Source organism: Panthera onca, chromosome Y, assembly GCF_046562875.1.
Source record: "Panthera onca isolate mPanOnc1 chromosome Y, mPanOnc1 haplotype 2, whole genome shotgun sequence".
Lineage (NCBI taxonomy): Eukaryota > Metazoa > Chordata > Mammalia > Carnivora > Felidae > Panthera > Panthera onca.
Window position 1 is genome coordinate 23,056,314 of NC_138358.1, and position 25,983 is coordinate 23,082,296.

At 34.7% G+C, this 25,983-nt stretch overlaps 1 protein-coding gene across 9 annotated transcripts in view; it reads left to right on the plus strand.

The window, feature by feature from the left end:
* The window catches only part of LOC145715080 (ubiquitin carboxyl-terminal hydrolase 9X-like), a 173,803-nt gene that overhangs the window by 75,828 nt on the left and 71,992 nt on the right, over window positions 1-25,983 (plus strand). For all 9 annotated transcript variants that reach the window (XR_014137099.1, XR_014137101.1, XR_014137100.1 and 6 more), the window contains 10 exons: window positions 3,291-3,378; window positions 5,682-6,024; window positions 7,012-7,107; window positions 7,583-7,794; window positions 8,982-9,222; window positions 9,756-9,905; window positions 10,904-11,024; window positions 21,299-21,429; window positions 21,556-21,834; window positions 24,767-24,892. Coding sequence is in view for 5 of the 9 variants with exons in the window: in XM_081794666.1 (XP_081650792.1) it covers window positions 3,291-3,378; window positions 5,682-6,024; window positions 7,012-7,107; window positions 7,583-7,794; window positions 8,982-9,222; window positions 9,756-9,905; window positions 10,904-11,024; window positions 21,299-21,429; window positions 21,556-21,834; window positions 24,767-24,892 (1,787 nt within the window). In the remaining 4 variants the exon portion in view is untranslated. The remainder of the gene's footprint in view (window positions 1-3,290; window positions 3,379-5,681; window positions 6,025-7,011; window positions 7,108-7,582; window positions 7,795-8,981; window positions 9,223-9,755; window positions 9,906-10,903; window positions 11,025-21,298; window positions 21,430-21,555; window positions 21,835-24,766; window positions 24,893-25,983) is intronic.

The window sequence follows — 25,983 nt, forward strand, 5'->3', positions numbered from 1 at the left end:
CATTTTCTTTAATTTCTGGATGAGATTTATAACAACTTATTCTGGTTATAGGACACATTGCAATTCATTTAGGTCTTTGTTTTCTAAGTACTGACATTGCATTACCTTTTCCTATTCTCTTTGGTTTCATTGTGTCACCTGATTTTTTTCAGGACTACTTGCTAACATAAAAAGTTCTCTTTACAAGTGTCATTCAATAAAAGTGCTATGGCAGAATGCATATCCTGATTCAGTTCACTTGTTAGTTCTACACGTGGGTCATAAAGAACTGTTAGATATTTGTGGGTTATTGTAATTTAAAAAGTACTCCTACTTAATACTCATTTTATTAAGCTAATCATTCTTTGGAGAAGAGTCATTTTAGGTAGGCCTACAGCAGGAAAGTAAGTACAGGATGAGACTTTGGAACATTATTGTGTCAAAGTGCTTGTAAAGTGTTTTTAAAGAATCAATAGCATGTGAAAAAGATAAGTCATCTCTTACTAGGTCAATTTGTAATACTTGGAGCATTAAAATGATATTCTGGATCACAACATTTTCAGTGTGTTAGTGCTTGAGTTCACAATGATATTAATAAATGAAGGAGAATGTCAACTAAAAATGTAGGAAAAAATAGTAGATGATAAAAACTCGCAAGTGAAATTTAGATGAGGACCCCAATAATGACATAGTATCGGAGAATCATTCCACAAATTATTAATACAAAGGAAAGTAACCCTTCAGTGGAAAAACTTGGTAGAAACACCTTAACCAAGTAATCTATGTAAACATTATTAATATCAGGACAAATTGACATGGTATCGGATAACAGTATTTGTCAAACATACAGCTTTACTTTTGTGTTATTTCTTAATTAAAAATGGATAACCTGCATGTTACTAGAGGAAACATGAACCCAGATTAGGTGGCATTAGACTAGTATCTTTTTATTCTTTAAAATGGTCAAGGTAAGAAACACAAAAAAGAACTAAAGAAACTGTAGCCTTAAGGAAACAACTTTACGTGATGTATGAATCCAAACTTGATTCTGGACTAGGAAAAAAGGAGATCATTCTGGGGGTAGGATATTAATGTGATGAAATTTAAATGTAGACTGTGGGTCAGATGATACTCTTTTATTAATCTAAAGATCAGATGAGTATATTGTCATTTATGACTTTTTTTTTTTTTTTTTTTTTTTTTTTTTTTTAATGTTTCTTTGTTTTTGAGAAGAGGGAGACAGCATGAGCAGGGGAGGGGCAGAGAGTGAGGGAGACACAGAATCCAAAGCAGGCTTCAGGCTCTCAGCTATCAGCAGAGCCCAATATGGACCTTGAACCCAATATGGGCCTTGACCTCTTCAAGGTCATGAGATCATGACCTGAGCCCAAGTCAGACTCTTAACCGACTAAGACACCCAGGTGCTAAGGACTAAAGGGACTTCTGTACAATTTACCTTCAGATGGTTAATAAAACTGATACAACATGTATAAATGGAAATACTGATAAAAGAAATGGATAAAGTGTAAACAATTGTGTGTATCTGGATAAAGAATAATTTCTTATATTAGTTTTGCACTTTGAAATTATATCAGAAAACGAAGTTATACAAAGCTGTCCTCTCTGGCCCTCAACTGATCCTGGGAAGTAATCACACACATTTTTAGACAGAAGTCTGTGGTATTTAAAAAAAGCAGTTAACATGGCAGTCCAGACTTTAGTCATAATATTTCAAGTTTAGTTTCCTGAAAAACTAGAAAACTTACATGTAGTAGGAAAAATTTTTTTAGCATTTGGAAACCCATGGTTTGATGCAATTGATGACACTTTAAAGAAGTGCTAAAATTGCTGGCAGTTGCTCACTCAAATGTAAAGTACAAAAAAGTCATAATATGATGGTTTCCTGTGTTTACAGAACTCAAATCCAGATAACATTGCTAAATATTCTAGATGATTTATCTTTATAAATCAAGTCAAATGTTACATCCAATTGCAGTTTTTCTGATATGGAAAAATCTTGGCATTTGGAAAACTTGGGTTGCCTTCACCAATTTAAAAGGATTAGATGATAACCCAAATGACCTGATCAAGTTCTAAAGCTACATAACTGATAAATATCAGAACATTTTACTAAAAAGGAATTGTATAACTTCTAAATCCTCTATTACTTGCCTCAAAATTTTGAAATAAATGTCATTGATTCCTGAGTGGCTGAGCTGTTGGAGGCATTTACTTATTACCCTTTTGTTCCACCCACAAGCCAACTTGGTCATTTCCATACAGAGGAGTTATCCAAAACTTCTAATACTTTTGTGAAGTTTTTTTGCCTGATACTGAGATAATCTCATAAGATTTTTTTTTTTTTTTTTTTAAAGACAGGCTGTTATAGTGTAGGTCTAAATTCTCATTGTCTTCTGCTTTTTAAAAATAAACTTCCCATACATACACATAACAGTATACATACCATTTTTACGATGTTTACTTTTAATTTTTTAGTTTGCGTTGTCATTGACTCTAAGGATTTTTCACGCAGCATGTATGTTAATAAAGGAAGTCCATAGTACTTACTAATTTTAGTTTTAAACTTAGGATCTCCTGAGCACCTGGATGGCTTGCTGAGTTAAATGTGGGACTCTGGATTTTGGCTCAGATCATGATCCCAGGGTAGTAGGATTGGGTCCCATGTTGGGCTCAACACTGGGCAAGGAACCTGCTTTTAGAGTCTCTGAGCTCTCTCAACAACAACAACAACAACAACAAAAATCAACAAAAAAAGTTTTAAAAAATAGGATTTTCCCACTGAGGCTAGACCTCATTACTAGTTTGTTTTCATGATATTGTGAGGGTAGGTCTTTTTTTTAATATCTGAGATTAAACATTCATAATCTGGTTGATGGTGTACTTTGATAAGTATCAAATACAGTAACTTCTCTGTCACCCTAGTATTTCTGTATGAAGTGCTGTTAATAATATTTTTTATGCAAACATACTATTCCTTGTAAGGTAGTATTAGTATTAAAAAAATTAAGACAAAAAAAATCATAACCTGTATTCACAAATTGCTTCAGTATATGTGAAGAGTGAAATAGGGAGTTGTGCTAAAGTTTTAATTGCATATTTAACAGATTGTATTTTCCTTTGGGCTGTCTAAAATGTTTATTTTTGTGGGGAAAATTGGATATATGTAAATATCACTATTATAGGTTGCATCATAATGATAAAGTGATTATTGACTTTATAATTTCTTTAAGGTTAGTGCTGATTTGGATATACATACACATTATGCACTGTTAATTGTTGTTAACTTACAGACAATGAAGACTATGACCCACAAACTGTGAGGCTTGGAAGTAGGTATAGTCACGTTCAAGAAGTCCAAGAACGGCTTAACTTCCTCAGGTTGGTTTTAAATAAATAGCACTGTTCCTTTTAAGAACATAAATGCAGTAATGTTAATATTCATTATACCTGTATTTCTGTGGCCATTCCACCCTGCAGCTAAATACTTCCCCACAGAAAAAACATTGACAAAAGTTAATGTGACATTTCCTGTGTTCATTATTATATTTAAAATTATTTGCTAAGCCTTAACTTTTGTCTTTTTTTTGAATTTTGAGGAAAATGCATTTTAAATTTCAGAATACAGTTTATATTTTTTTATGTTAGAAATAAAAGTTGATTCATTACACATTTTCATACCTTAAAATTTAAGGCACTAAACAGCTCAAGGGGACTTAATGTTGTTGGGGCAGTAAGGGACAGTGTTGTTGATAGGCTTTTGGTGCTTTGTTTATAATAACAATGGCTAATAAAAATAATCTAAAGTTCTATGTAATATATTCACATAGGGTTAAAAATGTAGTGTTAGGCTGAATTTGTTCAGTAATGTTTAGCTTTTAATGACATACATGTGTGTGGATATGTATATGTGGCTTAAATAAATGAGACTTTTTTTTAGGAATGCAGTTTCCATCCTAGCAAAACATATTTGAATCATAAATATTGTAAGAAAAAATATGAGACTTAGTTTTTCATAAAGTCTGTTGCATTTGTTATTTTCAGATATATTAATGTTGGGGGATTTTCTGTTTGGGGTATTTATTATATACCATATTTATGTTACTGAGCCATGTAATGATTTATCAGGAAATATTTAGGTTGATACATAGTCTGTTTCCACATCGTCCCATGGCTACATTTAATAATTTTATAATATACCAAATTGATCTGATCTTTTCAGATAGAAGTGTATATCACTTCAACTTGAGAAGAATTCTAGTTCTCAAATTATGTAATATTCATTTAAAGTGCCTTTTGAGGGGGGGCGCACCTAGGTGGTTCATTCAGTTGAGCATCCAGCTTTGATGCATATCATGATTTCATAGTTCATGAGTTCGAGCTCCACATTGGGATTGCTGCTGTTAGTGCAAGAGCCCTCTTACGGTCCTCTGTCCCTCTTTCTCTCTGCCTCTCCCCTGTGCGCTCGCTCTCTCTCTCTCAACAATATATAAAAACATTAAAAAAAATAAAGTGCGCTCCCCTTTTTCAATCACCTGGAAAAAAAGAACATGCCTCCCTATATAGACGCTCTCCCAAAAGCCATTTTGTTGATGAGTGTACAGTGTCACTTAGATCTATTGGAATAGAAAAAAAATGTTGTAGAATTTATTTACTCTATTAATAAAGTTTAGAATCTAGAGTCCTTGTATAGTTCTTGCTCTGTAAATTCTTAGTAGTACAATTCATTAAAGTCAGAGAGGAACTGAGAGTTAATGCCTACTGCATATTTGGATTTGCACTAATCCTTTTAATCATCATAGCAACTCTGTGAGGCAGTGTTATTCCAGTTTGAAATAAGACTGTGATTCAGTTGGGGGAAGTAACTTGTTTGAAATGACACAACTGCGTGTGATAGAACTGAACTACTAATATTTAGTGTATCTCACTTTAAAATGTCTGCCGTTTCTGCAACATCCAGTAATTTACCAAACTTACCTGGGGGCCATATTTTGAAAAGTTTTGCATTTTACTACAAACAGTAGTGCATTTTTTGTGTTTTATTATTCTGGATCCCATGTTCATGTATATATGAAGGTGTGAAGGATTAGATAAGGATTGAAAACTACAAGGCCTCTTCATATTCAGTCCTACAATTACGGAGATATTGGAAACATGTAATTAATACCCAAAAGAAGAAACCTACTGACGTGAAATAAGTATATCATACTCTATTGGATATGAAGCCACTATCGTTTTGTTAATTAAGAATTAAATGCAAAAAAAGTATTATTTAGGTTAAAGTTAGCTTCTGTTTTCATTCACTGTCATTCACTGAAAGGGCAAACAGTAGATGGAGCAGACTTCTAGCTACAGGAAACTAGAATCTGAAGAAAGACTACCTGAAGCAGACCCACCACTCTTATTAAAATTTTACTTTAATAGTTGTGACTTTAATAGTCATAGAATTAACTAGATTCTGTGCATACAATATCATAAATATATGCTTATCAAATAAATGAATGTTATTTTTTTACTACCAGATACAATATAAGAAATAAGTTCTTTTGAAAGAATACCTCTGTAAGCTATAGTTAAAACCTAATTGTGATAAATACTACTTAAGACATATTGAAATAAATTGTGTTGGAGGATTACATAGACCTAATTACTGTGATTGTTTTTTTTTTTTTAATTTTTCCAAGATTTTTATTGAAGGATGGCCAACTGTGGCTCTGTGCTCCTCAGGCAAAACAGATATGGAAGTGCTTAGCAGAGAATGCAGTTTACCTTTGTGATCGTGAAGCCTGTTTTAAGTGGTATTCCAAGTTAATGGGGGATGAACCAGACTTAGATCCTGATATTAATAAGGACTTCTTTGAAAGTAATGTGCTTCAGCTTGATCCCTCCTTGTTAACTGAAAATGGAATGAGATGTTTTGAACGATTCTTCAAAGCAGTTAATTGTCGTGAAGGGAAACTAGTAGCAAAAAGAAGAGCCTATATGATGGATGATTTGGAACTAATAGGATTAGACTACCTCTGGAGGGTAAGTGAGAAATAGGAACTCTTGTTCACAATTATTGTACCTGGGGTTGTTTTTAAGTACACTTATGGAAATCAGAATTTTACTTGTAAGTTATATGTACTGATCCTGCTTTGCTGTTTGTCATAGAAATCTGGGGGGAGAGATTGTTCATCTTTACCTTCTTGTTAACATCACTTTTGTTTGCCAGTGATTTGCGGTTTTTCCCCTCAGTTTTGTCTTTTATCATTTGCCACTGGTAATCTATTTTAACTTAGACTGAGATATATATGAATGTACTGTTCCATTGTCTACCTACACATTTTTCATCCCTCCCTCATGAAAGTTATTGTCTCGTATTTAAGTTAGGTCTCCAGGCTTATTGTATATTTAATGCAAAATGAATAATGGAGAGAAGGGAGAATTATTTTTACAGAAGAATTGTGTTTTAATACCTTTATTTACACTGTTTAATTTTGTATGTGTTTAAGTACCTGCAAGAGAAAATGTTAACTGTTTTCATTTAAGGTTAACATTTCCATTTTGATAGTGTAAATAAATCTTATTGTCATCTTAAATCTAACCTGTTATATTGTTATATTTTTCAGCTTCCATGTATTTTTGTTATATTGAGTTTTTGTTCTTGCTTGTAGTTTTTGCAAGCTGTATGTAGACTAAGATTTGCTGGGTTTTTTAATTAAAATCAAAGGTTTTTAAACAGTTTTAAACATCAGTAACTGCCATAATGAAAATTTATATAATGCTAGTTGAAACACTCCTTGAAAATCTCACAGCTTGTCTACCAAATTTCAGAGTTAAATAATCCTGATTAAAATGTATGTTATCTGAAGACGGGGAGGAAGGTGTATGTATATATAAATAATTGCACTATCAGAGCACCTACATTTTGCGTCTATTAATCCTTCATTTTAGGTTATTTAATTTTACATTATTTAAGTGCCAAATAAAATAGTTCTTGAATATTACTAATACTCTAATTTTTGGATCTAGGTTGTGATTCAGAGTAATGATGACATTGCCAACAGAGCTATAGATCTCCTTAAAGAGATATACACAAACCTTGGCCCCAGGTTACAGGTCAATCAGGTGAGGTTTAAAGTGCATAAAAACTTTCACATGAGCTAAGTCAAAAGTATTCTTCTGTTTAGAGGAAGCTTTTTAAATTTAAAACTAGAAATTAATTCTTTTAGCTCTTACCAAATATTTAAGTATTTGATCCACATTTGTCCCTTATAAAAATTCTAACTCAAAGAGTATTGGCTTGGTAATTATCCCGAGGTGGTTAGTATTATTTTGAATAAAGCTAATTATTGTTGAGATAGCCAAAAATTTGACTGACTTGATACTTAGTCCTAAAGGTTTTTGTTGTGGTTGTTTTCAATAATTGGTTTAATTGCTTGTGTTCTTACTGTCAGCCTTCTTTTGTGTATTATTAGTGAGTAAATATGTGATTGATAACTAGATACAAGTCGAAATTTTACTTTATTTTCTTTTATTAGATTGTTGTCATATTTGATTGTGAATCAACTTAAATTGTCTTTCTTTGGTCTGTTATTTATAGGTTGTTATCCATGAAGACTTCATCCAGTCTTGCTTTGATCGTTTGAAAGCCTCATATGATACATTGTGTGTTTTGGATGGTGATGAAGACAGTATTAATTGTGCAAGACAGGAAGCCATTCGAATGGTTCGAGTATTAACTGTTTTAAGGGAATACATAAATGAATGTGACAGTGATTATCACGAGGAAAGAACAATTCTGCCTATGTCAAGGTTTGTAAGAAATTCATTTAGTAGTTAGTTTGTAGTCATTTGTTATTTTCCTAGCCAGTGAATTAGGAAAGTAATGACATATAGTTAAAAAGGGCTGTAAAGAATTTTTCCATTTCTAGATTTCAGTGTCCTGTCTTTTAAAAACATTATTTGCATTCTCAAGTTTTTTTGTTTTTTAAGTAGAAAGTTCTGAGTTTCATTTTCATTGCATATCATCAGTCATTAACCATAATTTTTCTCTTTTTTTTTTTTTTTTTTTTTTTTTGCCTCCTTTCTTTTCTATTCCTTTTCTTTCCTTCCTTCCTTTCTTCTTGATTGGTTTGGTTCTAAGCTATTATCACTTACTAAATGGGAACGGTATTTCATACCAGCTATGTATTTTATTTTGTTGATAATATTCACTTACTCTAATAAAAATAAAATTCTTGAAAGATACATATTTAATAGATATGATGAACAAGAATGTTTTTAAATGGTCTTTGCTAAGTTGTCTTTAGATTTGGAAAGTACTAAAAAATAAAAAATTACTAAATCATGTTAGTATAATCATAAATTATAAATAATTCCAGTATTTTGCAGTATAAATCAGATAATCATAAACTACACAAGCTCAATTAATTAAAAAACATTTAAATGGCAATTTTAGATTTGGGTAAAGTTTGTAGAATTGGTACTGTCTGGTTTTTAATTGTGATCAATTTTAAAGTTAAAAATGTAAAATGATTCTTGAATATAATTTTTGTTTTGTATCTCATCTATAAGAAGAGAATACTGAAAGGTAAATATTTTTGGGTGACTTTTCTTTTTAAGAATTTCTATAAATGTGTAATAGAAACATGCACTTTATTTTGATACTTTCAAGTTGTGTATGTTTTCATTTGAAAATATTCTTAGTGAATTGAGATCTTGTAGCTTAAAATTAACTGATGTCTCTTTATCATAAAGTAGAGATTTTTCATTTTGCAGCCATAGAAACAAAGATTAGCCACAGTGGGATATAATTATATTGTAGTTCCAAAATTTAATGTTTATAATTTAAAGAAGTTATATTTAATATTCTCAAAACAAAGTAAAACTAACTGTCTTCCTCTTTTAAGAAAATATTAAAATCCCAGTTTCATGTTCTTGGTAATTGCTGAATATGATTGTTCATTTTTTTAATTTTTTTTATTTTAAAAATTTTTTAGGGCATTCCGTGGTAAACACCTCTCTCTTATAGTTCGATTTCCAAACCATGGCAGACAGGTTGATGACTTGGACATATGGTCTCATACAAATGATACAGTTGGTTCAGTACGACGATGTATTCTGAACCGTATTAAAGCAAATGTAGCCCATACAAAAATCGAACTTTTTGTGGGTGGTGAGCTAATAGATTCCGAAGATGACAGAAAGCTGATAGGACAATTAAACTTAAAAGATAAATCAGTAAGTACATATGTAATTTTCTTTTTTACTTTTTAAAGTTTATTTATTTTAAGAGACACAGCATGAGTGGGGAAGAGGCAGACAGAGGGAGACGGAATCCTAGCAGGCTCCATGCTGAGCACAGAGCTTGACACAGGGCTCGAATTCCCAAATCATGACCTATTCCTAAACCAACAGTTGGATACTTAACCAGCTGAGCCACCCAAGCTCCCCAATACATATATAACTTTCAAATATTCCCAAAGAATTAAACATCCAGGCTATTTTTCACTCATTCAGTGATTGTTTAACGAACTTTGTGTGCACTCTTGTCTGTTAAGTTTCTGGATTATAACCCTGTAAAAGATAAGTATCATGACACTAGGATAGTGAAAAAAGTACCCTATTAAAATGGTTATTTTGTACAGTACTTTTTTAGTATATATCTAAAATAAAGCATGATACATATTTTAGTCTTTTGGTATATCAAATTTATGTATTTTGGAAAAGTATTTTCCCTTGTCTTTGCAACTAATATATTCTATCTTTTTTAGGTAATTACAGCTAAACTTACACAAGTAAGTTCCAACATGCCTTCAAGCCCTGATAGTTCTTCTGATTCATCAACTGGATCTCCTGGCAACCATTGTAATCACTACAGTGATGGTCCCAATCCAGAAGTGGAGAGTTGTTTGCCTGGCGTGGTGAGTCAGCTGTGTATGCAAAACATTACATGTTTCTTGGAATGGTCCTTTTTCTAAGGAATTAAACAAGTTTCATAGATGGGTCAAATGTCAAGTAAATATATACAGTTAACTGTAACTTTTGGATGGATTTCTTAATTGTTGGAATTTAAAATAAAAATTTTCCATAGAGGGGCGCCTGGGTGGCTCAGTCTGTTGAGCGTCTAACTTCAGCTCGGGTCATGATCTCACAGTCTGTGAGTTCGAGCTCTGTGTCGGGCTCTGTGCTGATGGCTCAGAGCCTGGAGCCTGTTTTGGATTCTGTGTCTCCCTCTGTTTCTGTTCCTCCCCTGCTCATGCTGTTGTCTCTCTCTGTCAAAAATAAATAAACATTAAAAAAAATTTTTCCATAGATACGGTATTATTTTTGGGTAGAATTAATCTATTACAGTTGAATTAGAGTATACTATTACTTATGAAAATACTACTATATTGTCAATCTTTTCTTTGAACCTCTTTTTAAGGAAATATATAATCTGTCCTCAGCAAATTTTTAGTAGTATTTTTCATATCTAAAGAAACAACAAGTGTTCAATTACTTACACTTTCTCTTCCCTCTACCTTTGAAGAATTGTTATAGCTGCAGTAATACCAGCTGCTTCAGTGTGAAGAGTCATTTGAGATTGCCAACAATGAGATTAGGGATTTACCAGCAACCCCTCAAGGGGCGAAGTCCCTTTTGTATAAACAGCACCTGAGTCCTATGTAAAATTTCTGCTTTATGAAAACAGTAGAACAAGCAAAGAAATTATACCAGGTAGTTCAGAAAGCTTAATGAGTTATTAAGTTTGCATCATAATGGAATCATTGGATTTGTAAATGTGAAAAAATGGGAAAGGAGGTAATTTCATGTAAGACAGTTAGAAAACTTTCTTGGAGACAGTAAAGATACTAATTCTGAATAACAAAACCTTTTAAACTTATTTTATACATAAACCTTCTTGTTTTCTGTATTCCAGATAATGTCACTACATCCCAGATACATAGCTTTCCTCTGGCAAGTTGCTGATTTAGGTTGCAGTCTCAATATGCCATCTCTTAGAGATGGAGCAAGAATACTTATGAAACTCATGCCACCAGGTAAGAAAATTGCCTGACCTTTTCTGCCAACACTCTCCCCTTCAGTGTTGACAAGAACATGATAGATTCTGTTCCCTATGATATATACTTTGGTATAGTTTATAATATGGATCATGTGTTACCCACAATATTGTCACTGAGAGATTTTTCACGGATAGATAAGAATATTTTACATAGGAGGTGCCTGGCTGGCTTAATCTTGATCTCAGAGTCATGAGTTCAAGCCCCACATTGGATTTAGAGATTACTTTAAAACATAGTAATAATATTTAGCATAATTTTAAAATATTCATAGTAAACTAATTCACACAATTTAGAAAATCAGGATTCTTCAAAGGCCAAAATGAATAACAATGATCTGGTACCGCACCCATCCCCACCTTCCATTTTCTTTTCAAAGAAATGACCATTTTCAGCATTTAGCTCTTATTGTTATGCAGTTTACCTCTAAATAATGTATTCATATCACTTTTATGTCAGTTACTGTATACTGATGTCAGTATAGACAAAAACATTTCTTACTCCCATTCTTTTTTGATCATTAATGTTTTTTGCTTAAATTTGTATCAATCATTTACATTTTCAAAACTATGTAAGTAGGTGTATTTTGGACTCAATAAAATATATTTTAACAAGACTGTTAAAATATTTTTATTTTATTATTTTTTAAGTTTGTTGTTTTAAGTAATCTCTGGCATGTGGGGCTCAGTCATACTCCCAAGATGAAGAGATACATGCTCTTCTGACTGAGCCAGTCAGGTGCTCCTGTTTTTTTTTAAATTCTTTCTTAATTCCAGTTTATACATTGTTACTTTAGTGTACATGTACCGTACAGTGATTCAGCAGTGTATGAAAAACTTTAATTTCCTAGGCTACTCACACTTGTTTATTCTAGATGTAAAAATTTCCCTTTGGGTGGCCTGGATGGCTCAATCAGTTAAGCACCAACTATTGATTTCAGCTCAATTCATGATCTCACAGTTCGTGAATTCAAGCCCTGCACTAGCAGTGCAGAAAGAGCCTTCTTGAGATTCTTTTTCTCTCAAAATAAACTTTAATAAAATAAATTCTCCCCTTCTGTTCATTTGTCATGAGCATATATGTTCATATGTTCATATGTCATTTATATGACATTTATTATTGTTTCTCACATTCTCTTTAATAATTTTGTAAAACAATTTTCCACATGGTCAAATTCATTGTATTATATTTTTGGGGTGTTTCCTCCTTTTCTTTTAGTGTAGTTCTTCTCTTTGACATATTTACTCTTCTGGGCCTCCCCCCCTTTTTTTAATGTTTATTTTTGAGAGCGACAGAGCATGAATGGGGAAGTGGCAAAGAGAGAGGGAGACACAGAATCCAAAGCAGGGACAGCATAGAGCCTGAGCTGTCAGCATAGAGCCTGATGTGGGGGCTCAAACTCAAACTATGAGATTGTGACCTAAGTTGGATACTTAACTGACGAGCCACTCAGGCATCCCTTTCTGGGACCTCTTTATAACAGACTTTTTTACTGTGAATCCTGCTGTAGTCCCTTGTTGAGTCAGTCCTCATTTTTGCTGAAGCATATTCTTCTAATAAAGGGGTCCATGGGGAGTAGATTTTTTTTTTAATCACTTAGCTGAATACAACTAAACTCTCACTTGCAGTATTACATATTTTTTTGTTCTTGTTTTTTTTTTTACAAGCAATATTTTAAGCATAGTGTCTTTGATTGAATGTCTGTTCCATTATAGTGCCATAAGAGTGTTGGCTGGTGGGAAAATTGAAGCTGTTTGTATGTTGTATATTTTTAAACCCTTAAATTCTGAAATATGTTGATGAAGTGCCTTGGGGTAGATTTGTGTGTGTGTGTGCTATTGATGAAGGTTCAGTGGACCTTATTGGTAAAAAGGTTATTTTTTTCCTTTTCTTTCCTCATGGCTTTATTTGTGCTTTTGAAAAATTTTTCTTTTTTTTTTTTTTTCCTTTACTTTAGAATATACTGTTATATATTTGTGTTAGGATGTTGTTAAATCCCTTAACAATTTTGCCTCTGTTACTCAATCTTGTAGTTTTCTTTTGGGGCCTTTTCTTTTCAGCTTTCTGTAGCGTTTTAATGTTATTTTTTTCTACTGCTTCTTCATAGCCTTGTGTTTTATTTTATGAACATTTTACAGGGTTTCTGCTATATATGATCACCTAAACTTTATGTTCTACAAAATCATGTGTGTATTATTTATTGAGGTAATTGCAAAAATAAAAAAATGGATAGTATAATACAAAGAACTGTTTATTTCTTAAACCATATCACAGTTATTTGTTGGCAGGATGTTTTTATTGTATCCCGAAACAGTAAGCCATGTTTCCTTCAAACGAGGACATTCTCCTATGTAACATCTAAATCAGAAAATTAACATTGACATATTCTGCTATATAGTTGACTGACCCCAGTTAAGATGCACCAGTTTCTCCAGTAATATCTTTAGCAAAGAGATAGAAAAACTTTTTTTATAAATGGCCAGATAGTAAATATTCTAGGTTTTGTCAACCAAGAGGCATGATAAATAAACATTGAAAAAAAAATTATGTAGGAATTTACATAATGAGAGTGAAAAATATTTTTTCACAAACTTTGTATTAGTAAAATTCTTCCTATAAAAATAATAAGTGCAGTTTTTTTATAATACATGTTTCCTAATGAGAATTAATGTAATTTTTTATGGTGGGGTATGACTTTATTCCAGGAAAGGGCTGAAAATTTGTATTCACTATCATTAAATTAGTTGTAAACACTTATTTGTTATTGTTGGGCTTTAAAATATAAATTCTGTAGCATTGCCTGGGTGGCTCAGTTGGTTAAGAATCTGACTTCCGTTCAGTTCATGATGTCACGGTGCATGAGTTCGAGCCCCAGTCAGGGTCTGTGCTGATAGCTCAGAAGCCTGCTTTAGATTTGTGTCTCCTTCTCTCTCTCCCCACCCTGCTCGTGTGCATGCTCTTTCTCTCTCTCTCTGTCTCTCTCTCTCTTTCTGTCTCACAAAAATAAACATTGAAAAAAAAATTTAATAAATAAAATAGAATTTTGTATATTTTATCTTTGACATGGTTTTTCCACAAACAGGTACTGCTGGTTATCTCATTTCATGAAAGAAATTTATAGAATTCTCCATCCTTGTGTCAGTATTCTTTAATTTTTTATTTTTAGCATGTCCTTACATTACAGATTAATCCCCTTTGAAATTTAGGCTGGATGGGGGCACCTGTGTGGTTCAGTTGGTTAAGTGTCTGACTTCACCTCAGGTGATGATCTCCCGGTTTGTGAGTTTCAGCCCTGCATCAGGCTCTGTGCTGACAGTTCAAAGCCTGGAGCCTGCTTCGGATTCTGTGTGTGTGTGTGTCTCTCTCTGCTCCTCCCCTGCTTGTGCACGTTCGCTCACTTGCTCTCTATAAAATAAATAAATAAACATTTAAAAAAAAATTAAAAAGGTCAGGATGGAAGTTTCTCAGTTGCACAGTTAAATGCATTCTGAAATAGTGAAATCTTCTTTGTATTTACATCAGGGTTTGAAAATTATACAGCAACTACATTTACAGTTTGGAAAGTATGTCAGCTGTAAATTTGTATAGAAATGGAAATCATTTTTTAATTTTGATTGGAGTGGGAAATGTATAATACTTGACATTTCTTGTGAATTAAAACGTGTTAGCATCTAAATGACTCCACTGCAGCATTTTTCATTTAAAGTACTCTTTTGCCTTAGGATTACAGGCTGAATTTATTAAGAAGCGTCAAGTCTGCAGCAAAACCTAAATTTGTAAACCTTTCAGTGTTTGGTAGCACTAGTTGAGGATCTTTCTTCTTGTTCAGAAGAAGTTTCATTCTCAACCCTGTGTAGTTTAAAAATCAGAATTATATTGGGTGCCTAAGTGGCTCAGTTGGTTATGTCTGACTCTTGATTTAGGCTCAGGTCCTGATCTCATGGTTCATGGGATCAAACCCCACTTGAGGCTCTGTGTTAACAGTGCTTAGCCTGTTTGGGATTCTCTCTCCCTTTCTCTCTGCCCCTATCCCACTCACGCTTGTGCTCTCTCACTCTCTCTTTGAAAATAAATACATAAACTTTTTAGAAGTGAGAGATAAACTGAGACACCTGGGTGGCTCAGTTGGTTGAGTGTCCAACTCTTGATTTGGGCTCAGTTCATGATCTCAAGGTCATGAGATTGAGCCCCACATCTGGCTCCATACTGGACATGAAGCCTATTTAGGATGATCTCCCTCTCTGCCAGTGGTGTGTATGTGTTCATGCTCTCTCTATTCTCTCTCTCCCTAACAACAACAACAAAATCACAGTTGTACTTTATTACTGCTAAACTATTAAACTGCTGTATAGTAGGGCAAGTTAAGATACCCAGATTCTATTTCCAACAGAAATTCATGAAACTAATGAATGATGTTAAGTCCATGAAAGTCAATGAAGTTTACTATTGGCACCGCTGGTTTAATAACAGATGATAAATTTTCACATGTTTTCCACAGAATACTTGATGGTGAGTAATACAGTGAATGACTGACCATGGATGAAATGAAACAAATACGTTTAATATATGAAAATGGACAAATGCATGACTATATAAATCTTTTCCTCTTAAGGCTTTTTCTGTTCCACACATAACTACAGTGAGTTGTAATACATTTTAGCAGATTCTACTAGATTGCACTCAATTATGTGTTGTCAGCTTCTTTGAAATTTTGCTCTGCAGTTGTTCAATGAGGATGTTATTCTAGGCCAATTCCTCAGTTACTGAATGAAAACTTGAGATTGACTGAGGCTAAACAATTATTAAGCTACACTGATAACCATTACCTTATCGTGGGCCTAGCAAAAATAACTCAAATTTATTTATTGAATTGCTTTTGCATTCACTTACTGCATTACTTTTGTATTATTATTTTGGTAAAATATAAATAGTTAAAAATTTGCCACTGTAGCCATTTCAAAGTAACATTAATTATATGCACAGAGTTCTTTGTATCCTTATGCCATATCACCACTGTTTCCAGTGCCTTGTTTTTTCATTGGCTGTGTGGTTTACAGTGCTCTCAACCCTTAAGGAGATTTCCTTGTAAAAGACACTTATTTTCTCTGAACACATTTCTGTTGCTCCTGCACTCAAGAGACCTCATCAGAGTTAAATGTCATTTATATCTTGGCCAGTAGATGAAGTTTTTTCGAGCTCTGCAATCAGCCATTTCCTGAGCCCCAACTACTTTTAGAGTAAAATGGTATTTAGAAGCTAAGATATGGATGCTAAGTATTGATTGCCTTAGATGTGTACGTATATGTACTTACACACATGAGTTAACAATAGTGCCTCCAGTTGCAGTCTAATCTACATTCTTCCTTATGCTTTCTTTTTGTCAGTACTTTAGATTTACTTACCTGACAGTGACAAACCTGGTTTGATACTACGTTTGATACATGTGCTTATGTAATTAATCCTGTAATGCACCAGTCCCTTGCTTTACTACCACCCTTTTCCGTATACTCGAACTTACTTAGCCTGCTCTCCAGTTCTAGAGGCCAGGGTGTTCTTCCACATAAAATTTAAACAGAGCACTATGAGAAACCATAGTTGGTATCTTTGGAGATAACCTGTACAACTCTGGCAGGTATCTTTGCATACTAGATCCTGTTGGGGTATATATTAAATGTTTTAGAAAAGAAAAAAAGAGGAGATACTACCAAGACAGCTTTGAGATAAGGCATTCAGTTGGAAGAAGCGGTATGAAATAAAAAGGATTTCCAAAAAGTGGACATAAACAAGGAAATGGAGCCTACTTAGACGGCTGAAGCATGGCAAAACCTGTGAATAGTTTTTACTTTAATTGTTCTTTTTTTTATCATTTTCTTTTAACATTGATGTATAGTTGACATATAATGTTACCTTAGTTTCAGGTATACAAGGAAGGGATTCAGCAAAACTGTACATTATACTGTCCTCATCAAAAGTAGTTACCATCTGTCATTATACAACAGTATTTCGGTCCTGTTGACTATATTTCTTATGCTGTACCTTTCATTCCTGTGATTTAACCTGTTTCTGTCACTTCCTGTCACTCATTTTGCCCATTTTATCTGCCCCCCCCCCCCCCCCCCCCCGTTTATTCTGGTGTCTTTTTTATTCTAGCCATTCTGACTTGTGTTAAGGTTCTGATTTCCCTGATAATGTTGAGCATCTTTTAATATGTCATATTATACTAATACACATATTATACATATATTCTCCTTTTTGGCAGAGCTTACTGGTGTTACAGAAATATGTTCTTGTAGGACAGACTATACTCATTTTTCTTATGCTATAATTGGTAGTGAGTTTTTTTTTTTCTCCTCTTTACTGCATTGTCTTATTCTTTTTTTCTAGTTAGACAGTAGTTTTATTGCTTTAGTGCATACACAAATTTATGCAACGAGGGCAGAGACTGTGGATGACTTGTATTTCCAATAGATAAGGAGGACTCATTTGGTCTTACAGTGTTAAGCCAACTGGTGATTACAGCAGTTCTCAGTCAGACTCCATTGGCATTTAGCATCTTTCCTGTCTGTTCCTCTCAAGATGCTTTCAAACAGCAGTACCTTTCTTAAATAACAGAGATCCTCAGAAAGATCAGGAGCAAGTCCTTTCAACTTAAGTGTTTTCAGGATTTTATTGCCTGCTCACAAAACGTGCAACACCATGGGAGTCTTATAGGGAGAGACTGAGGCAGTCAGGCCCTTCTTAGCCAATTTGTACATCAGTTCCTTCATATTAGCAGCCATCAAGTTCAACTTCAGCCACTGGGTATGTACACGTGACCCATGATGGCAGTGGTCAGGCAGAGAAACAAAATGTCTTCTTTTTCAATTAAAAATCATTTGTTGGGCACCTGAGTGGCTCTGTCGGTTTAAGCACCCGACTTCCAGCTCAGGTGCTGATCTCAATTCGTGAGCTCGAGCCCCGCATCGGGCTCTGTGCTGACAGCTCAGAGCCTGGAACCTGCTTCAGATTCTGTCTCCCTCTCTCTCTGCCCCTCCCCCACTTGCACTCTGTCTCTCTCAAAAATAAACGTTTAAAAAAATTTTTTTAATAAATTTTTTTATTAAATTAAAATTATTAATTATTAAATTTATTAATTTTTTTATTAAAAAAATTTTAAATCATTTGTCGTGGGGGACAGGGGCTGCATGGCTTTGCCACTTGATCACTGGACTCCTGATTTCGGCTTAGGTCATGACCTCACAGTCGTGAGATTGAGCACCATGTTGGACTCTGCACTGATGGTGCAGAGATTCTCAACTTGGGATTCTCTCTCTCCCAGTCCCTTTGTCTGTCTGTCTCTCAAAATAGACTTTAAAAAATCTTTTTTTTTTTCTTAATTAAACCAGTCCTTTTCTTTGTTTGTATTTTAATTTTTTTTATTTTTGAGAGAGAGACAGCGTGAACAGGGGAGGAACAGAATCTGAAGCAGGCTCCAGGCTCCGAGTTGTCAGCACAGAGCCTGACGCAGGCCTCAAACCCACTAACTGCGAGATAATGACATGAGCTGAAGTCAGATGCTCAGCCAACCCAGGCATCCCTGTTTTAAGTAGGTTTTGCACCCAGTGCAGAGCCCAACAAGGGCCTCAGACTCACAGCTGTGAGATCAAGACATGAGCCGAGATCAAGAGTTCAACAGCTCACCTGACGAAGCCACCTAGGTGCCCCCAAAACCCACTCTTTATATTGTAAGATTTTTTTTTTTTTAATGTTCATTTTTGAGAGAGCAAGACAAAATGTGAGCAGGGAGGGATCAGGGAGAGGGAGACACAGAATCCAAAGCAGGCTCCAGGCTCTGAGCTGTTAGCACAGAGCCCAGTGTGGGACTTGAACTCATGAAATGTGAGATCATGACCTGAAACAAAGTCGAATGCTTAACCGACTGAGCCACCCAGGCGCCCCTATGTTGTAGGAATTTTAAAACTACATAAAATGATAAAAAGAACTTCCAAACACTGTTCACAATTCAATAATTGTTAACATTATGGTACATTTGCTGTATTAGTCTTCCTTTATGTAATTTTCTAACTTAAGAGAAAGGGGTATAGCACCTATGCTTTTTTTGTTTATTATTTATTTTTTGAGAGAGAAAGCACAAGTGGAGGAGGGGCAGAGAGAGAGAGTGAGAGAGAGAATATCCCAAGCAGGCTCCATGCTGTCAGTGCGGAGCCAATTGCGTGACTCACACTCATGGACTGTGAGATCATTACCTGAGGTAAAAAGTTGAGACCACTTGTTTTGCAGACTACATCTCAGTTTGGACTTCTTTATGCTTTTTTATAATCTGCACTTTACAAAATATACAAAATTTACAAAATATTTACTATACAAAATACATACATAAAACTGGCCATCTTGATGTGTTAAGTGGTGTTAACTGTATGCACAATTGTGCAACCAATTCCAGAACATTTTCATCTAGAAAAACTGAAACTCTGTATCCATTGAACAGTAACTATCCATTTTACCTTCTCTTCCCAACTACATTCTACTTTGTTTATTTGAATGTGACTCTTCTATATACCCCATAGAAGTGGATTCATACAGTATTTGTCTTAATGCGACTAGCCTACTTCACTTAGTGTAAAGATATATTCTTCCATGTTCTAGTGTTGTCAGAATTGAATTTCTTTTCTTTTTAAGACTAAATGTATATTTCAGTGTATGGAAATCACAGTTTTGTCATCCATTTTCTCTGTCAGCAAATGCTTAAGTTTTGTACAGTTTTTGGCTGTTGTGAATAGTACTGCTGTGAACATTTCAGTACTAGTTTTGGTGTGAACTTTGTGTGTGTGTGTGTGTGTGTGTCTATGTCTATATATATGTATACATATATATGTGTGTGTGTGTGTGTGTGTGTCTATATATATGTATACATATATATATATATATCTGGGAGAAAAATTGCTGGATGAGGAAGTAACTCCATGTTTAACGTAATGGGGAACTACCAAACCGTTTTCCAAAGTTGGTGCACCACTCCTAATTCCACAAGTATAAGGGTCCCAGTTTTTCCACATTTCATTGATAATCTATTACTGTTTTTCCATTTCGTCTTGCTAAGTTGTATTAAAGGGGCATTTCAATGAGGCTTTCATATGCATTTCTTTGATAGTTAATGATTGTTTCTTCATGGGCTTACCAGCCATATGTACGTCTTTGGAAAAATGTCTATTTACAGCTTTTGCTTAGTTTTTAATTGTGTTGTTTGTCTTTCTGTTGTTTTTTAAGTTTATTTATTTTGAGAGCAAGAGAGAGCAAGATCAAGCACAAGCATGGGAGGGGCATATAGTGGGGGATGGGGGAGAAGAGAAAGAGAATCCCAAGCAGACTCCATGCTGTCAGTGTGGAGTCCTACATGGGGCCCAAACCCACAAACTGAGATCATGATCTGAGCTGAAACCAAGAGTCAGAGGTGTGACTGACCGAGCCGCCCAGGTGTCCCTCTCTTTCTGTTATGAATTGTAAGTGTTCTTGGTACATTCAAATAGATGTCCTTTATCAGATATATAGTATATAAATATTCTTCCCATTTTGTCCCATTTTCTCTTTTATTTCCAAATCGTTTACTTTTATTCACAGAAGATTAATTTTGACGTAGTCCAGTTAATGTTTTTCCTCTTGTCACTTGTGCTTTTGGCACCATACATAAGAAATCATTGTGTAGTCTCAGATCATGAATATCTACTGCTATGTTTTCTTTTAAGTGGGGATATTCTGGTTAGCATCATGTATCTTTTTTTTTTTTTAAGTCTCTGTTGATAATATGACAACAATGCAAAGGGTTTGCACTGTCTGTACATCAGGAAAGTTTTCTCTATGGTCTTAAATTGTGACTTAATTTTAAAAACAAACCGTTCATCATGTGAGGCAAATAATTAAGCAGTTGGTGGGAGGAGATTGTGTTTTAAGGAGAATAATTCCTTTTGAGTGTTTGGGGGTTTTTTCTGTTTCCAGTGGGTGTGGGAGGACATGTTGATTTGCCGTCTCTGGATAGGAAATTGCTCCTTTCATATTTTGGGTTGACAATTAAAGAACTGTGGTTGATTATTAATCAGTCCAGGTCTGATTATATCTTAACATTTGATCTTATAGGTCAGCTTTGCTAATATTTATTGATGGTGTTTTCTAATTAAGATAATATGCTCTTCAGTATATTAAATGTGAAATGTTAAGAACATGTGATACATTTTACTTTAGTCTGTGTTTTTTTGCAGATAGCACAACAGTAGAAAAATTAAAAGCTGTTTGTTTGGACTATGCAAAACTTGGAGAAAATAACCTTGGATCATCTCTTGATTCACTTTTCCTTGGTCCTTCTGCCTCCCGAGTGCTATATCTAACAGAGGTTTGTTTTATTTTTCAGAATGTGATTTTCATATCATATGGTAATGGAAATAACATGCATTAAGATTATAATCTTTGGAAATTTTAACATATTTTAATACAGCCCCCTCTTATTTTTTTTCCCCAGGTAGTTTATGCCCTGTTGATGCCTGCTGGTGTACATTTGGCAGATGATTCCTCTGACTTTCAGTTTCACTTTTTAAAAAGTGGTGGCTTACCCCTTGTACTGAGTATGTTAACAAGAAATAACTTCCTGCCAAATACAGATACAGAAACTCGAAGGGGTGCTTACTTCAGTGGTCTTAAGATAGCCAAACTATTGTTAACTGCCATAGGCTATGGCCATGTTCGAGCTGTAGCAGAAGCTTGTCAGCCAGTTGTAGAGGGTGCAGATCCTGTAACACCGGTAATAAAACTTTAAAAATCTTTAATAAGTTTTATGGTGGATGTTTAATTTTAAAGCTAAACTGCTAAATGATTAAGTACAGAATGCAAGTTCAATTGAATCTATTAAGTTATATTTGTATTGTAAATGTAAATACTCTCTGGTGATTATACTGATGTCACTAATCCTTAAGTCCCTTTTGAGTGTCAGTTGTTTAGGCCTCAGAAACTTCACCTGAGCCTTTATTAACTGATACCTGAAAAATATAACGATATATAAAGGTAGAAAAGAAAAGATCTAATTGGCATATTGCCCACCTCTTCTTCCATTGTGGCCATTGTAACAACCATTATTGACAAAAACTCTTCTCTCCCGTGGTATCATCCTGATACACTGAGATTTGATGCAAATGGGGTTGAATGGGGGCATTTACTTCACACTGGATTTTAGTTCATCAGTGATGGTTACTTATGATTGTTTTATTAAACACCAGCTAAAGATAAAAATGGGTTAGGGATATAGATTTTCTTTATAAATATGTTGGTTCTTCATCACAGAAATTTGAATTACTACACATTTGATACTTACACATCCCCTTAATAACATGAGGTGAGTTAATAGTATTATGGATATTACTTCAAAGAAGACTCATATAGTGAGGCATTTTAAATAAAATATAATGTCTGAGATTTTCTCTAACAGATTTCTGGAGGTGTGGTCAGAACTAGACTTTTGTTTTTAATTTTTTTAAATTTTTTATTTACTTACTTTTGAGAGAGAGAGTGGGAAGGGGCAGAGAGAGAGAATCCCAAGCAGGTTCTGCACTGTCAGCTCAGAACTCCATGTGGGTCTTGAACTCCTTAACTGTGAGATCATGACCTGAGCCAAAACCAGAAGCCGGATGCTTAACCAACTCAGCCACCAAGGCACCCCTATATGCTTTCACTTTTATATAATTTTGCAATTTTCTGCATATAAATGGATGAAAAGAAAAATGGTGGCTGTGTACAAGAAAATTTTTAAAAGAAAATTACAATAACTTTACTCCAAGTGTGATGCTTTATTTGTGGGTTCTGTACATATTTATATAAAAACAGGTTTTTGTCATGATCCTTTGCATACTAGCTTAATGAAGTACATGGAAAGCAGTTTTATGTATCTCTTTATACCTTCAATATTTACTGTTTAGAAAATGTGCCATTAAAATACAAAGGTGTACTTAATACTGTCCAGTTGCAGGTTGCTCACATTCTAATAAGGTACCAAATACAAAATTCATTTTAAAAATATGTTTATTATAGGGGTGCCTGGGTGCCTTAGTTGGTTATGCATCCCGCTTCGGCTCAGATCATGATCTTGTTCATGGGTTCTAGACCTACACTGAGCTCTGTGCTGAGAGCTTGGAGCCTGAAGCCTGCTTCATGAATTCTGTGTCTCCCCCTCTCTCTGCCCTTCCCCTTCTCATACTGTCTCTCAAAAATAAATAAAATCATTTAAAAAATTAAAAGTTTTCATTGTATAATTACCAATAATATAAAGAAGAGGGTTATAATTTGAGAACTAGAATAACTATTGAATAAAATTAATTCTAGGAATTTTTCCTTTTAGATTTAAGAGCTTGTATATACTGTTGAGTAAAATTTTGTGACCTTTCTTTTTTTATTTTTCCTTGTTTTAACTTCTTTTGCCATGAAGCATTTGAGGCCTTTTTTTTTTTTTTTTTAATTTTTATTTATGTTTGAAGGAGAGAGAGACAGTGTGAGTGGGGAAGAAGCAGAGAGAGAGGGAGGCACAGAATCTGAAGCAGGCTCCAGGCTCCAAGCTGTCAGCACAGAGCCCGACACAGGGCTCAAGCTCACAAACCGTGAGATCATGACATGAGCCGAAGTCAGACGCCTAACCCAGCTGAGCCACCCAGGCGCTCCTGAGGCCTTTTTTTTTGAATAGAAAAATATTTAATTTCAAAGGTAGCATAGGGAGAAAAAGTTATTATTATCCTGAAGAATATACCTAATCTTAATTACAGTTTATTGGGTTGAATTGGAAATTAATACCAATGCTGACCTTAATAAGAATAGTTGCAGCATAAGAAAAGTGCAACAAGATTCTACTGACGTAAAAAATAAAATCTAATTGGTTGTTAAAAGTGAATTAGCATTTTTTTAAGGACAGTTTTTTAAGTTTATTTTGACAGAGAGAATACAAGCAGGAGAGGGGCAGAGAGAGAGAGTACAGAAGACTAAAGGGGAAATAATTGAGTGGTTATAAATTTAAAAGTTAGAAAAAAATTGAAGGTGTATTTATGTAGTTTGAAGGTGTATTTATGCATTTCTCTCAATGTTATCTTGACAGGAATAACCAGAAGGGTGGGAAAAGGTTTTACCTGGAAATTTGTAAAAGATTACTTAAAGCCATGTCATTTATCTTCTGCAATTGAAAGTGAACTCTGGGGCTCCTGGGTGGTTCAGTCAGATAAGTTTCCAATTCTTGATTTCAATTCAAGTCATGATCTCACAGTTGTGAGAGGCCCGCATTGGGCTCTGTGCTGAACATGGAGACTACTTAGGATCTCTCTCTCTCTCTCTCTCTCTCTCTCTCTCTCTCCCCCTCATTCTCACTCCCCACCACTCTCTCTGTCTCTGTCTCTCTCCCTCTCTTTCTCAAGAAAAGAAAGATCGTGAATTCGGGTGTAGAAACAATGTTCATCTAAGAATGGAGTTTACAGTAGAGTATTGTCACTCCTAAAGGTAACTAAGAGAAGTCTACCGTGTTGGCAGGCTGAAATGCTTTTTATGAAGATCACTGAAAATCGTACAGTGGATAAGTGGAAGGATTACATTCTAAGAGAGGTGATAAATGAATAGCAGAGAGTTAGGTTTTTGTTATGTGCAGATTTTTGAAACTGTGCTTACGTATAAGATTTTTCTCCAAGTAAAAATGTTAATGTTTACAGATCAACCAAGTAACTCATGATCAAGCAGTGGTGCTACAGAATGCTCTTCAGATTATTCCTAATCCATCATCTGAGTGCATGCTTAGAAATGTGTCTATACGTCTTGCCCAACAAATATCTGCTGAGGTTAGTACCAGATTTTGAAAGCTCTAGGGTTTTGAATGGTTTATTTTTTTTTTCAATATATGAAATTTATTGTCATATTGGTTTCCATACAACACCCAGGGCTCATCCCAAAAGGTGCTCTCCTCAATACCCATCACGCACCCTCCACTCCCTTCCACCCCCCATCAACCCTCAGTTTGTTCTCAGTTTTTAGGAGTCTCTTATGCTTTGGCTATCTCCCACTCTAACATCTTTTCTTTTTTTCTTCTCCTCTGCCGTGGGTTTCTGTTAAGTTTCTCAGGATCCACATAACAGTGAAACCATATGGTATCTGTCTTTCTCTGTATGGCTTATTTCACTTAGCATCACACTCTCCAGTTCCATCCACGTTACTACAAAGGGCCGTATTTCATTCTTTCTCATTACCAAGTAATACTCCATTGTGTATATAAACCACAGTTTCTTTATCCATTCATCAGTTGATGGACCTTTAGGCTCTTTCCATAATTTGGCTACTGTTGAGAGTGCTGCTATAAAAATTGGGGTAAAAGTGCCCCTATGCATCAGTACTTCTGTACTCCTTGGGTAAATTCTTAGCAGTGCTAACTGCTGGGTCATAGGGTAGGTCTATTTTTAATTTTTTGAGGAACCTCCACACTGTTTTCCAGAGTGGCTGCACCAATTTGCATTCCCACCAACAGTGCAAGAGGGTTCCTGTTTCTCCACATCCTCTCCAGCATCTATAGTCTCCTGATTTGTTCATTTTGGCCACTGTGACTGGCGTGAGGTGGTATCTGAGTGTGGTTTTGATTTGTATTTCCCTGATGAGGAGCGACGTTGAGCACCTTTTCATATGCCTGTTGGCCATCGGATGTCTTCTTTAGAGAAGTGTCTATTCATGTTTTCTGCCCATTTCTTCACTGGATTATTTGTTTTTCAGGTGTGGAGTTTGGTGAATTCCTTATAGATTTTGGATACTAGCCCTTTGTCTGATACGTCATTTGCAAATATCTTTTCCCATTCCGTTGATTGCCTTTTAGTTTTGTTGGTTGTTTCCTTTGCTGTGCAGAAGCTTTTTATCTTCATAAGGTCCCAGTAGTTCATTTTTGCTT